Genomic DNA, 16,166 nt, shown 5'->3' with positions numbered 1-16,166 from the left:
TTTCCAGGGAGCGGAAAAACATGAAAATATTATCTGTTGTGTTGCAAACAATATGAGTCAGTGGAGCTCTGATGATGCAGCCGAGGGACCGGGAGTCGGTGCTGTGCTGGGCCAGGAGGAAGCAGAGATGGAAAATCATGGTCCAACAATTTGTCAGTGCAAATGTAGGATGCTGCTGCTGTCAACTAGTCGGGCTAATGATTCTTCTTTTAGACCAACAGAAAGTCAACTTTTGGTTTCACCCTGGCGTTCTGTTTAAATTTGATTTGACTCACAGCTAAAATGAAGGTTTTGTATGGAAGTAAATCAGTGCCATCAGAATATCGAATAGTTTAATTTAACATTTAAATGTTGAAACTTAGAATCAGTTAATCATAAAACATCAACATTTTTCAAAATAAATGATTATTTTTTCACACATTGAGTTGTTATCTTTTATTTACAAGGCAATAATAATAATCATTTTTAAAATGTATTTTTGAATTATTGTTTATTATTATTATTATTGTTATTGAATAAACAATTTCCCGAAGGAGACCTCCTGAGGGATCAATAAAGTTTTACCTTACCTTACCTTAATATGATGTCAAACTTTGCATGAAAAATTATATATTTGAAAATTGATTTTCAAATATTTATCAGATTATCACATGCTATGTGTAAAAAAAAAAAAACAATTAAAAAAAAGATTCCACCTTTCAATAACAAATTGTTCAATAAAAACGAATAAAAACTTTCAATAGACGGATTATTACATTAAATTATTCAATAAAAAACGAATTCAACATTTAATTATAGAATTCATTAAATTAACTTGTTAAAAAAATAAGTAATTAAATGCTAAATCCTTGTGTTATCTCTGGGTCAAGGTGACCCGAGAGCCTGGAAACATATGTGTTTTTTGACCCAGAGACAAAGAACAAAACAAAATACTTCAATTAATAAATTCAATTATCCGAATTTTGAAAGTGAACAAATCAATTTTCTGATGCCACTGATCTAATCCCACAGTTTGGTTTTATTGAAAGGCGCTTTACAAATAAAGCGTACTTACTTACTTACTTTATGTCAGTTGATGTTCATATCAACCTGAAACTCCCCCCAGGAGGCAATAAATCCTTGATTTGTTTTGGGTTTCAGATCTTCTCTTAACAGGAAGCAGTGTCGTCGGCGCGATGAGAAGCTTCTTCCTCCTCTTCTGTCCCCGCTCTCGGACGAGCCCCCGCACAGACGGCCCGCCGATGGTGGCTCCTCTCTCGGCCAGGACGGCAGCGCCACTGTTCTACAGCCTTGTTCCAACTCTTCCAGCCAACACAGGCACAGGAAATCAGAAAACATGTCAACACGAAATAGTAGCGTACGTGTTTTTTTTTTTCAATCATTCTACTCAAATGCAAATAAATATTTCAGAAGATTCATTATTTCAATACAGTTCATGATACAGTGTATGGGGTTTCATGATACACATGAAGCAGTTGCTGATGTAATGTATCACAATACAGTGTCTTCATTTTGAAAGGCTAGTAGATGGATCCTTTATAATAATATTGAATTATATTCAAAACTAAGAATGGTCTTTCAAAATGAAGACTCTTCATCATGATACCTCATCAACTGCTTCATGAGGCTTCATCAACCCATCACTATGAATGAACATTTAGCATGTTAAGGGGGAAATATTAAAGAGTAAGTTCAATCAAAATTCAAAGAGTAATCAGTTCCTTTTTAGAGTTATATGCAAACAGTCCATTATAATGTAGGTCCACTTAAAAATGAGGGTGAGAAGTAAATAAGTGTTATTTGAAAAGCACCACTTTGCTTTATCACAGAATAAGTTTTAATTCCTTAAGCAGATATGAAAGCTCAAGTCTCAGTCATACAGAGTCAAACATGATGTTTCGTCCACAGGAAAACAATCATCTGGGTGAGAAGAACAGTGGACATGGTTACCATGCCAACGGGCAGTCAGATTCAGAGATTTGGTCAGATGCACCCATGGCTCCCACGGGATCTCGAAGGCCGAAATTGTTATTTAGTGACACGTATGTAAAAAAAAAAACAGACACACACACACTTTTGCATTTGCTAATCTTCCTATGCTGGTTGCAGAGTCCACACTGCTGACTACTACATGCAGGAGGCCAAGAGACTCAAGCACAAGGCTGATGCTCTGGTGAGTTGCATGTTTTCCTGTTTGTGTGTGTGTGCCTGTGTATGTGTGCAAGTGTGGGTGTCTTATGTATCTCATGCAATTGATGTCAAACAATCACACATGTACCTTGTTAAAAACTCTGTTCCACATCATTATAACTAGTGTTGGTAATACCATGTAACAGTAGTAAGGTCACTTTTTGCATTCACTAGTTTGTACTGTTACGTTACATGCGTAACTCATAAACAATTTTAAGCATACTACTGCTGGTATGTTAAAGATGTTCTCTATTTTATATATTACTTAAATAATCATCTATACATGTTGTGTTTAAGCAACTTGTTGTTTCCAGAACGTTCTTCGAGAACAAAATAATTCTTGTATTGTTCTATTTTGGAGAATGACTTGTGTCTCACAAATCCTCTACAGATGGATAAGTTTGGGAAAGCAGTCAACTACACAGATGGAGCGCTCTCCTTCATTGAGTGTGGGAATGCAATGGAGCGAGATCCACTGGAGGCCAAATCCCCATATACCATGTACTCGGAGACTGTAGAGCTAATCAGGTGAGGACAGATGCTTGTCTCAGCAACACTTTCTAGCCACACGATCCCATTTGAAGTCTTATTGAAGAGGAGTAAAAACATCAGCTGAGGTTTTGATGATTTACCTCAATTTGCAAATGAAGTTAAATCCATATTTGTAAACAAGAGGGTTTACAAAAGGTGGACTTTTAAACAAGGGATTACATTTGTTCTCAACAAGATTTCATCTTTTAACTTTTGCTGGACTCATCTTTGTAACTGACCTCTGGGAGTTTTTTGACCCAATTCTCTTTCTATTGTCTGATCATTTGCTGGTGGAGAGAACAAGGGAGTGGGTCCAAAACTTTTCTTTTGTAACACCCTTTATTAGACTCCAATTAGACTTGACAAAACTGTAACACCGCCCTATGATCTATTCCAACACCTTTTCCATCAGATCTTAAATTATGGAATACATAATTTTTATGTGCGATGCAAAAAATATTGTTTTGATTTCCCCAACATTGGAGATATTTGAATTGTTATGGAGGCCTGTTGTTCCCCCATTTCCCTTGATCTTCACTGAGAGGTCGGTAGCCACCTGCAAATTTTGTCGAGCCATAAGAATTAAGATCAGGCTTTCTCACCCACAGACAGACAGAGGCACTTACTATTTTGCTTCTAAGGTCAAATTAACTTCTGGTTTTGGCAACAAAATGTTTTTCAGTAAAGTCCATCTTCTGTGTCTCAGAGATTATTCTCAGTTAATTACTGAATGTCAAACGATACCGGACATCATGCGATCTCCAGTGATGGAGTTCCAACTCACACACTCAAGTTCAACTGCACTTGGCCACTGCCATTTATCTGGTTGAAAGTGTCCTTGGGGAACTAAACAAATATGCTGCATCCACAAGGCTGCTGCGGTTAACCCTTGACCGTGAGACTTCTTCGCTGGGAGCAGGAGGAAACAGCGGAATTCTCTCAAAGAGATCAATAAAGTATTAAAGTGCATCTTGTTGTCTTCATTCAGCTGTCACTTCAACATCCTCGCTGAGCAATCACAGCGCAGAGAGCAGGTCACAGAGGTCAGAGAACAATAGGTGACCCCTGAAGCTCCTTTTAATACATTGGATCAATACCCAGTCATGGACCAACCCACGCATCTATAGGTTATTACCAGGTTTAGACAGACCAGGCTCAGCTTCTTTTCTGTGTTTTTTTATTTCTTTGAATCGACTTGTAAACATATGTCTGTCTGAACGTGTTTCTAAACATAGAGGTAGAGAATGTGACGGAACAAGTCAGATTCAGATAGTTAACCTTTGTCAAAATATAAATATATGTTATAAAAATAACATTTCAAGCAACAACATCTGTGAGTGGAAACAAACCACAAACGTGTACCTCTATAACCTTTAGTCAATTGAATGTCTGATAAATGTTTACTTTTACATGCCTATACTTAAAAATAGTACAAGTTTAAATTGTTTTTTATTTAATTTGCAACAACATTAATTAATAAGATATTATGTTAAATCTCAACATTACCTGTAACATGTAGTTTTTTGTTGTTTTTTTTAATCCTGGTTCTGCTTCAACACGGTCGATGTAGAAACTACTGAAATAAATTTGCTGTTTAACAAAGTTTTCTTCATGGCTGAAAGTGATACCAGGTAACAAGAACAAGGCGTGGTATATTCTGCATTTTTGTTTTTAATGTTGGTTAATTATCTAGTCATTGTTAAATTTCCGTTCAAACATTATTAACCCTTACACAAACACATTTGTTTTCGGGCCTCCGGGTTACCATGACCCTGAGAAACACAAGTAAAAAAAATCTGTTTAAAATTCTTGAATTTAACTGTACAAACCCTGGCCTTTAGCTAGTTTAACAACAACAAACAACTTTTGGAGTTACACTGTTCCAACACAGCGAGAAGAAAGTAACAATACTTTAAATTGTACATGTTAGGGCTTTAAGTCACAAATCTGTATTGCTTTAGCGGACATGTTTCAACAAGAAGAGAACTAGTTAATACAACAATAGGCAACAACTTAATGTCAGATGACAGAAAGAAGAAATTCCAAATTAATGCCACAATTTGAATGCTCTGCAATTGTTTTGCAGGAAATAAAGCAAAACAAATGTTTTCTTTGACATGGAACTTTTAGAAGGTTTAGGATTAACATGATTTTACTGTTCCCAGGTATGCCATGAGGTTAAAGAACTTCACCAGCCATTCAGCAACCGTTGCTGAGAAGAAACTAGCAGTTCTGTGGTAGGTCTTTTTCTCTGGCTTTAGATGTGAATGTGAAGTGTTACTCACCTCTTGACGGATACTTCGTTGAACTAAACAGTGAACCGTCAACGGAGCTGTGAGCCAACAGACGACTCCAACTGTTGAAAGAAGATCCTGCTGAGAGCATCTTGGTAGCATATGGAACTCTGTAGCAGCAGAAAGCACAACAATTGTTATTTTAGATGAATAAATAAAAAAACAAACTTTCAGTTAGAAGCAGCATTTTCTAAATGGAGGACCAGATACTTGATTGTGCTTCAGCAGCCCTGAAAGGAAAAAACATGGGGAAAGTAAACTGAAGTAAATCAAATCTCTTGTGACTGCTTGCAAAATGTGTTATTTGTCATTCAACATCGCTTCAGGACTCTAAGTATAGATCATAATTTCTGTCCCAGGGAGAATTTACTATTGGTTTAGTGCGAGTCAATACGATCCTTCAATCATGAATATTTATTCGTCCTCATTCTGTCTTTATAAAGAAGTGTGGAATAAGGCACTTGGCAGAGGGATGTCCTTCTGCAGTGCCTGAATAGTTCTTTTGGATGCTGTTTTATATGTTAATTATATGTAATATTGACAAATATTTGCAATTAGATTAAGAAAAAATAAATAAATTTGGAAGAAACATTTGAAGAACAAGCAGCTAAGTCGGTTTGTAGAAACGGTGTTCTTTTGTTACACTCCAAAAACCCGAGGGTAAATTAGCCCGAGGTGAGGATTAGTCGGTCCTCCACGGTGCACGCTGCATCTTTTTCTGGGCCGTTTTATTGCATCTTGCATCTGTGATTTGCACTTCCACCGATGCCGCACCTGCTGATGTTTTTGTTTACGATGGAAGGAACGCTGCTGCCGGTGGTCTTTATTGTAGTCGCCCCCCCCCCGCTCGCCTCCCTGCAGCGCAACCCTGTCAGCAGCACAGTCCCTATACCAGGTGGTGACAGAGAAGGTGAAAGCTGCCTGAAAATGTTCATTAAATATATTAGTACACTCTTCTTTTACTACAGCAGTTCCGGACGAGCATAAGGGGGAGGCTGAGCCTTTCTAATAATCTATAATAAAAAGGTGCTTATGCCATGAATTAAAAGCATGTACATCATCAGAACGTTGTAAACACAGATTATTATTTGAACATTTACCTTTAACCGTAAACATGAGGTCAAATATGGAAGTATATCATCTATCTATCTATCTATCTATCTATCTATCTATCTATCTATCTATCTATCTATCTATCTATCTATCTATCTATCTATCTATCTATCTATCTATCTATCTATCTATCTATCTATCTATCTATCTATCTATCTATCTATCTATCTATCTATCTATCTATCTATCTATCTATCTATCTATCTATCTATCTATCTATCTATCTATCTATCTATCTATCTATCTATCTATCTATCTATCTATCTATCTATCTATCTATCTATCTATCTATCTATCTATCTATCTATCTATCTATCTATCTATCTATCTATCTATCTATCTATCTATCTATCTATCTATCTATCTATCTATCTATCTATCTATCTATCTATCTATCTATCTATCTATCTATCTATCTATCTATCTATCTATCTATCTATCTATCTATCTATCTATCTATCTATCTATCTATCTATCTATCTATCTATCTATCTATCTATCTATCTATCTATCTATCTATCTATCTATCTATCTATCTATCTATCTATCTATCTATCTATCTATCTATCTATCTATCTATCTATCTATCTATCTATCTATCTATCTATCTATCTATCTATCTATCTATCTATCTATCTATCTATCTATCTATCTATCTATCTATCTATCTATCTATCTATCTATCTATCTATCTATCTATCTATCTATCTATCTATCTATCTATCTATCTATCTATCTATCTATCTATCTATCTATCTATCTATCTATCTATCTATCTATCTATCTATCTATCTATCTATCTATCTATCTATCTATCTATCTATCTATCTATCTATCTATCTATCTATCTATCTATCTATCTATCTATCTATCTATCTATCTATCTATCTATCTATCTATCTATCTATCTATCTATCTATCTATCTATCTATCTATCTATCTATCTATCTATCTATCTATCTATCTATCTATCTATCTATCTATCTATCTATCTATCTATCTATCTATCTATCTATCTATCTATCTATCTATCTATCTATCTATCTATCTATCTATCTATCTATCTATCTATCTATCTATCTATCTATCTATCTATCTATCTATCTATCTATCTATCTATCAGTTGCATAAGAATATTGATTTGGTGAGATTTAACATTTTAAATGTTGAAACCTTGAATTTCTTGATTGAAATGTTGTGAAATGTCTAGATTTAGATCAGTAGTTTTTTTAATTCAATATAAAACTGTTGGTACAATAGTGCCAGCAGACTATATCAAAAGTTTACAGAGTGACTTGATCTTGTGGTTCTACGTCGTCATGTGATCTTCGATGTGTCGCATGATTGGCCATAAGTTCGATCAAGGAGTTTGGTACCTTTTTACAAATAAAAGGTACTTACTTACTCTTAGTTATTTGGTATTTTCTTGCGACTAGTCAATACCAAAAGGTAGTGATGATCGGATGAAGCTTCATGAAGCATTGTTTTCAGAGTCCACTAGATGACGGTCTCTGCACTATTTTTCTTTGTTTTGAACAACTGTTTTGAACATCATTTTTAAACTGATGGCGCCACCTACTGACCTCTAAACAACATGACACTGTTTCATGAAGCTTCATCAGACCATCACTAGTTAACAACTAACAATAACTAGAGGATTCATTTCAGGGGAAATTTATTTTCTAGATTGTGTGTTTGGTAAATGATTGATTGGCAAATGAGATCTGTGACTACAGGAGCTGTAGTCGCATGTCCCCCTGATCTACTGAAATTTCTCCTGACCCACCAGGACCAGCATTTAGAGTCCAGGCTTGTCTGTGAAGGGCATGGGACACATACTAATGATGAAGGCTTTGAAGGGAATTTGTTCTGTGGATTCATCTGCCTGTTGATGCTTTTGTCTCCATAGTAACCGATGTCTGTCTCTGCTGTATCTGAGGATGTTCCATCTGAAGAAAGATCACGCTGTCAAGTATTCGCGGTCGCTCATGGAGTATTTCAAGGTAACACTCGCACAGATTTAAATTCCCACCTCTGTGAATTCATCCCTCGGTGGTTTGGGAAAAAACAACACAAATACTCATTAAAATCCCACAAATTTTCATTTTCAGAGCTTGTGCATTAATTTTGCATGACATTATGAAAATGTTTATAGTTTCTCTTTGAATCGGATATATTCATTAGTTCCATCAATCATGTCAGTGGATTATTTTTGCTCTAATGTGTTTGTTTTGATTAATTATGATTAGTTTAATTACAGAGGATGGTATTAACACAGCGTGGCATTTCATTGATGGGATTCCATTCCATCTGCTGGGTGTGGGGGAGCATGTTTGCTTAAATGTGCCGACAGACAAAGCACTGAATGAAATCCGTCAGAAGGGGGAGACGGCACTGAAGCTGTCATGTCAAGTAGTGATCCACAGAGAGAGCTTGTAAGGTCCCCTGTAATGTTTAGTTAATTCAAATGTTTCACGTTACTTAAATTCAATTATAGTTAAAGCTAAAGTTATGATGACTCTTTCCTGATCTACCACCTACTGACCTCTAAACAACATGACACTTCTTCATGAAGCTTCATCAGCCCATTCCCAGGTCCATGATGCATTTGTTACTGGACCACACAGAACGAAAAAAAAGATGAAATAAAATCAAATTATATAATTTATATTGTATTGGTTAAGAAAATACGAACAAAACACTTTTCAGACATTATTAAGTTACAATTGCCTGTGGTTCTTGACAAGTCAGTCAGGTTCACTTAAATAAACCTTTAAATGAGTGAAACACATTTATTTTCACAGTTTTTTTGCAAGATAACTAATCATTGGACAGATGGTGCCCACAGACCAGTGGCCTGTCTGCTACCAGTTTTCTTCAATTGAGTGGCTTCTGTTTTTTTTCCGACTGACTTCAGCAGCAGAATCGGTTTGCTCTTGCTTGGTTGAAATGAAAACCTCACCCACTGAGACCTTTTCTGGATCCATTCAAGACCCCTTGCTCAAGATCCAGGTGTCACCCTCAATCTCACAAGGGTCCAAAATCTTTTCACTCAATGCCGTGAGCCGAACAAGACAACACAGAATGGATTAGCCGTCACAATTTCATATTCTCCTTTTTATCTTTGAGGCTCAATTTATGTTTTACCCCAATTGTTAAAATCCATCACCTCTGTCCCTTGACTTATCTTAGTGACATCTTCAAAGGTCCTCAACATTATCATGAATCTACTTTGATTTAAAAAAAATATATTTTGTTGGTCTGTTGGTCATTTGATGCGCAGCACTTCTAAATAATGGAAATACAAATAATACAAATGACAATGAAGTGAAATGGCACACAACCATGTCTACATGACACATACATACATACATAAAATGCAGTCACTGTTCAACAGATCCAAACAATCTAGTCAAGTCTGTAAACACTTTTGGATGATGAGATCAAACGTATACAAGGATGAGTCTCACTTAAGGGGTTATAGAACTAAAAATGGATTTATGTTCATTTTAAAGATACAATGGTTATTAGTGTCAACAATTATACAGAGACATCTATAGCAGTATAACAGTAGTACAACTGATGTGGAAGGAAAGGACATTAAGTATTTAATGTGGGACATACACAGAGAAATGAAGGATACATTCAGCCTCCAAGAATGAATAAGCAATTTTTGATACTCATATTTTATCTTGGTAAATATACATTTTGATTAACCCACTAGTCTGCTTAAAGATTTTGGCCCCTTGAGTGATTTGGTTTTACACCCCTGATGAAACTTGTTTGTTTTCAAAGTGATGGTATCCAACAATGTAATGTAAACAGCTCAGGTAGTAAACAAAACAATATCATTGTTGCTCGACTCATATTTATTTAATGTGTGTCTATTTGGCTATTATTAAGGAGGAAGTTGACTATAATACAAATGAATGGTGGGTTTAGGCTATGGGAAATGAAATGATTAAAAATACATTTAATTGTTATTAGTGAAGGTAGTTACGGTGAACGTGGAGGAACATTATCTTTTTATTGATCCATTCCTTAATGACTTGTGGGCCTGGTGTACTTATTATCTGTGTCTAATAATGCAGCTGCTTCCTTTGAATTCATTTCACTCTAGAATTCTGCCAAGAGTTCCCATCAAGAGCCGTCTCCCTGGAGGACCAATGGGAAGTGAGTACATGCACACACACTCAGACACACAGAGATAATTGTGAATTTATGATTTACTGGTTCTCTGCAGCGTGGTTGTGTGTGTGTGTGTGCGTGGCAGCCTCTCGCTCTAACAAACCCTCCAGGAAGCAAGTGGAAGGATTGATTTGTTTTCACTGTGAGCGGGAGAAGAGTGGAGCGCTGCTGGGCAAGAGGGAGAGTGATGATAGATGGAGGGGGTGAGGAGGGTGGAGGAGGAAGCGAGGAGTTGAAGCTAAGCAGTTCGGTCAGCTCTGACGCTGCACGACTAAAGCTTGTGACGCCCGCGTGTCACTTCGACCGTCTTAGTCACGTCCAATCACCATCCGGACATCTGTGTCCAGACCTGCGGCCAACATGTCTTTCATACGAGTCCACTGACTCACTACTGCACGAAGTTTACATCGTTCTAGAATGAAAAATCCACCTGAGACAAGCGTCTTTAGAAAGTCCTGTTAGTGCGTCGTTGCTGGTATTTGTGTAACTCCACAGGGAGCGAACTTCATCCAAGCTGAACCAGAATCTTTGACTGCTCCAGGCTCAAATCTTATCCACTCCACAGTTGACACTTCTTATGTTCCTTCTCTACTTAAAGTTGCACCCAGTCTGACCTGCAACTCAACATTTTGTATTAGATTATTTTCCAACCAAACATGTTTATATTCGGCGTCAGAATCAGAATTCATGCGGCTCCTACCCGTCAGTCACACACCCTGGTCTAAAATATATGTAAAATACATGATCTGTGAAGAAGGAAAAACATTTCATACCAATAACTAAACACAGTCAAGGCTCGCGTGGCTTTAAAATATCATAGGAAAGGTTCCCAAAATATTGGTAAACTTTTGTGTTGATCATCTCATTGTATATTTAATTTTTTCAAGTTAAGTTTGAAGAAAAATACAAAATCCCTTAACCATATGTGATATATACATTAGATACAGTTTAGAAGTAGTTTAGCCGGAAAATATGTAATTTTGAAAGAGAAATAACATTTTCATTTAGAGAAATAAATCTTGTAGACTATTTTAAAATGGATAAAATGAGGAAGAGTCGAGCACAAGACGAAGTGGAGCAGATTCCTCAAATCACTTTCTCTAAGCTGCATTTTCTCTTCCCTGGCAGTTTTTTTTAGTTTTGTTAGATTGATCACAGACACTCAACATGATAAGATAGGCCTCTGACACAGTTCTTCCTTATTTTTAGCCTTTAAGGTCATGAATTCATCACTAAGCTCATGATATAGATTTAAGTGTAAATCGAATAAATTGTGTCCCTGAAAAGATAAATAACCTGGTGATTATTACCTGGTATTCCGTATTCTTAGCCATATTAGCCATCCGTACACAAATCAAGGAAATAATGTATACTTTAATGCGGCATATAGCAAAAGCTGCGTCCAGGGTTGACGGAAAAAAAAAAGATGATTTGATTGCAACCCCATTGATGTTACTCTACCCTGTGAAGAACATTAAAATCTTAGAAGTTCTTGAAACACTTCCATTTTTGTCAACCTTTATGGCGGCCATTTTTACCCTCATTGAAGACGACAGCAACAATCAGGTGATGCTTCTGTTACGTCGTTTTCATGTTTGATTGTGACTAAGGTTTTTACTCCTGGTGTTTAGGGGCAGATGAGTTTGAAACCGACTAAACTAATACAGCAGACAATACATTAGGGTCTTTAAAAAAAGTTACCTTTTGTTGCGTTTCTAGTTGTGATAACCGTCTTATAATGCTGATACTGGATCATCCCAAAGCATTCAAGCTTCGACTTCTGTTCAAAGGTCACTGTAAATAGCTTATGCAAACTTTTATGTTTATTTGTGTAGTTGTGGGTGTGTGTGTGTGGGAGACTGTTGCCACCAGTATGTTGTTATAGCAGAATAAATTAGCCTTTTAGTTCTCAGCAAATGTTTATGTGTGGATGCTGAAGGTACACAAACCTAAAAGTCTACTCTGCATCTCTCAGGGTGACCAGGACACCATCCCCTCTCTCTCTGAGCCCCTCTTCCTCCAGCACTGGAGCGACCTCAGCTAGTGGAGGCAGCGGAGGAGCCCAGGCCTCATCCGGAAGTGTTGCCATTCCCCAGAGGATCCACCACATGGCGGCCAGCCACGTCAACATCACCAACAACATCCTGCGCAGCTACGACCACTGGGAGACGGCGAACCGACTCTCCACGGACTCTCAAGGTACTTCCCTCATTGTGTTGCTTACAGAGTTTTGTATTAATGTCAAACTTCAGAAGGCCCTCGTTGTCTTTGTTTGGTACATTCAATGAAAAAAAACGTATACTTATACTTTTATTAAAATATTAGTTCCAGGTTAGATCAAATAAATTGTATTTTCTCCATGCAGCACACAAACAATCTCAATCTCAAACAAACACAATTTTAAAAATATGTGTTTCCTCTTTCCTCTTAGAACAGAGCAAGTATACTAGAGGAGGATTTCTACATGTTCTGCTTTTTGATGGTGGTCACAGGGGCAACAGTTTACAGCCAGGGTTGAACACACAAATTTGTTATGGGTCGCAGTATCTGTTGTGACATTTCAGACCACTCTCTGATGACACACACACACATTGCAAACTCACAGCTGCTCAACAATAATTGGACTATGGTATTTGGGGGTTCACATTCTGGACTGTTTCACTGTTTCAATGCTCAAACTAAACGCCATACAAAGCAACAAGACAGTGAGGAATGGGTCAAACTATTATACTATGCAACTAAGAGCTTTTACACACAAACATACGTTAGAATATTAATTAAAACTTATACCTTGCAAAATAGGGTGGTAAGTATTATAATGGTAATGTGATGAGTTGATGATAAAGTTTGAAAGGCCACTATATGGCACTGACACTTTTGAGATAATGCCAAGTTTCATTGAATTAGTAGATCTGAGAGGCCTTTCAAAATGAAGACACATCATCAGCTGTTTCATGAGGCATCATCAACTCATCCCTATAATGTAATGTCTAATCAATTCATGGTAAAATAACAAAAGAAAATGACAATAAATCTCAAACGTTTCAGACCCAGAGAATAAGTAAAAAAAACACAACAAAAATAATGTCCAAAAATTGTATTTTGTAAAATCTCAATATGTAGGAGGTTACTTTAGGTCATATTTGATCACGTTATTTTTTTAAAGACTAGTTACAAAGACACACAGTGACTAACTGAGAGGCAGTTATTTAAAGGGTGTGTTTGTGTCTCCGTTCTCTCCCTCTGGAGTAATACACTTGGACAAGTATTACATCATCATTCACAGAAACTTAACGGTTAGCCACATGCTTAAGAGACCTACTGTGTAGAGTACAGACCCAGGATATTAAATCTGGGGAACATAACCTGCAGTCTACTGTGGCATGTCTGTAAGACTGGAAAAAACAAACGTGTCAGATCATGGAGAGTTCAGCTCATCGACAATCACCTGTCTTTCTTTCTGCAGACTTCTTTCAAGAGCTGGACTCTGTCATGGAACCGCTGAGTCAGCAGGGTACCATGACTCAGCTGGTCCGCTACGTGAGACAAGGACTTCACTGGCTCCGTTCGGAGGCCCACATGCTCTAGAGAGCCGCCTCACATCCCTACTGGTCTACGGTACAAAGAGGCCGGTGATCAGTTCGCGTGGACCAAACCCTCCGGCCAGACATGTTGCACTTTTGTTTGTGTCGTGTGTGAACCTGTACAGCTGATTGTCTATTTGGTGTCATCACATGACAGTTGTGTGCAATAATTTAAACTGTTGTTTTTGTTGTTGTTTTGTTTTTGTTCAAAGTGAAGGAGAATGGAGATGAGGATGAGGATGATGATGAGGACGATGATGATGATGATGATGATGTCGTCAGAGCAAATGTGTGTTTATGCTACTTCTATGTGCCTAATCCTTCATAAATAGTGAAGGGTTGATGAAGCCTCGTGAAACCGCTGATGAGGTATCATGATACAGTGTGTTCATTCTTTTAAAAGACCACTAGATGATGATCTATTATTTCAATGAAATCTGGCATCATTTACAAACTGAGAGAGCCATCTTGTTGCCGTTCAAAATGAAGACACTGTATAATGTGTCATCAACCCATCACTTGTCAAAGCTTCATAATACAAACAAAATCAAATGTAGCTTTTATCAGAAATTGCGTTCAAATTTTCAAGATCATGGGACAGTTGCACTAAACGTACACGTCAGTGGCCAATGTACCTGCTTTGATTCAGTTTTCTTGTGCATGATTTTCTATTATCTTCTTGTGCAGCTAAACACATCCTCATCTTCCTCGTGATAAGATGTGATATTCTCCTGAGACCGAATCTGAGCAGACATATCTTTTTTCTGCTTTAATTCAATATAGACTTGAGTCCCCAAAACATATCTTACTGATTCAAACAGAATCTTATTCATGAAATTAAGTCTACTGTATCGACAATGCTATTCAACAGCCTCAATTAATTTAAGAAGCTTTTACAGAATTCCCTTAACGGATATCTTAAAACCCTCTTATCGTCCATGCTGCTACTCTGAGGTCTGAAGAAGGGGCCAATGCTTTATGAAGCTTCATACCAAATTCAGGATCAAACTTTATTCAAAATCATCTGTGCCAAACGCAACCAAATGTATATATGAGGCTGAAGAGCCAGAACAATCACAGTAGCGCCCACAGTCGAATACGTTTATATGACACTCACGACAAGTCTTGTCAGGGATCCTGCTCAGTCATTACCTCAAAATGCTTTTTCATGCCTTTGTTTTATTAGTGCTATCTTAACATGCTCTGAACTAGTGATGTGCTGATGAGGCCTCATGGAACAGCTGAAAGTTTATCATGATTCAGTGTCTTCATTTCCAAAGGCCACTAGATGGCACTCTCTGCTTTATAATCTGATCTACTGATTAAATTAAATCTGGCATAAACTAAGAGTGCCATCTAGTGGCCTTCCAATAGACACTGTATCATGACCCAGATTAATGTTTTTGATTGTGTACAGCTGAAGGGTTTTGGTCCCACTTTTAAAGATGAAAATAATTTTTCTTCATGCCTGCATAGCTGCCTCATTATTATTATTTCATTTTATTCATATCTTCCCTTAAAACAGTCTTCTTTTATTGATCCAAACAAGGTCAGAGTTTGTCCGGGTTTTCAACACAGTTTAACCAATCAGGTGTCTGACTGACAACCGATCACACGCTTGATCGGTTGAAAACCCGGACAAACTCAGACTTTCAATCTGATCAATTGAAGTCCCCTGCCTTAAAGCTTTTGCCTTTTTCTGATCTCACCCTCAAAGGGTGTGATCTGTTTCTAGTGTGATGTTGATCCCAAAAGTTCAAGTTCAAGCTCCTTCATAGTTCAGTGCAGCATTGATGATCAAATATGGTTTCATCTCTAAACGTGATGATTTATTTCAAGAAGCAAATCTTTGTGTGTCAGAGGAGATGGTTCGAATGTAAAAAAAAAAGAAAAAATCACTTTGACAGATAAGAAAAAAAACAACAAAACAAACCAACACAAAAACTCAAGTGCCTCTTTGTGTCCAGTGAGAAGTTCTCTATTTATTTAAGAATGAACTGACTTTTTCATACCATATTGGTATAAAATCTGATATTGTTTTTCATAAAATGTTTTAAGCTTTTTACTCGTGTTTATGACAACACCGTGGTTTGGCTTTAAGAGAAGATGTGAATTGTCAGGTTTGCATTTGTTACCGTTTTTTGTCTTGATGACCTGCTGACGTTTGTTTCTGCCTGATGTGACACTTTCATTGCATGCAATAAATGAAAGTCAAAGATGGTGACTTCCTGTGTCCTCTTTTAAGTCTGCACTTATGCAACGTGTG

At 37.1% G+C, this 16,166-nt stretch overlaps 1 protein-coding gene across 2 annotated transcripts in view; it reads left to right on the top strand.

Moving 5' to 3' along the window:
* aff2 (ALF transcription elongation factor 2) overlaps window positions 1-16,064 on the top strand; it is a 97,668-nt gene extending 81,604 nt beyond the window's left edge. For both annotated transcript variants that reach the window (XM_087798951.1, XM_087798950.1), the window contains exons 18-26: window positions 1,141-1,357; window positions 1,909-2,042; window positions 2,110-2,173; window positions 2,582-2,718; window positions 4,887-4,958; window positions 8,038-8,131; window positions 10,249-10,301; window positions 12,292-12,515; window positions 13,783-16,064. In XM_087798951.1, the coding sequence (XP_087655077.1) occupies window positions 1,141-1,357; window positions 1,909-2,042; window positions 2,110-2,173; window positions 2,582-2,718; window positions 4,887-4,958; window positions 8,038-8,131; window positions 10,249-10,301; window positions 12,292-12,515; window positions 13,783-13,904 (1,117 nt within the window). In that variant the 3' untranslated portion in view covers window positions 13,905-16,064. The remainder of the gene's footprint in view (window positions 1-1,140; window positions 1,358-1,908; window positions 2,043-2,109; window positions 2,174-2,581; window positions 2,719-4,886; window positions 4,959-8,037; window positions 8,132-10,248; window positions 10,302-12,291; window positions 12,516-13,782) is intronic.
* Window positions 16,065-16,166: the final 102 nt, after the last annotated feature.

This window comes from Callionymus lyra, chromosome 9 (genome assembly GCF_982586985.1).
Source record: "Callionymus lyra chromosome 9, fCalLyr1.hap1.1, whole genome shotgun sequence".
Lineage (NCBI taxonomy): Eukaryota > Metazoa > Chordata > Actinopteri > Syngnathiformes > Callionymidae > Callionymus > Callionymus lyra.
The sequence above is the reverse complement of the archived record's forward strand: the minus strand, read 5'-3'. Positions and strand labels throughout refer to the sequence as shown.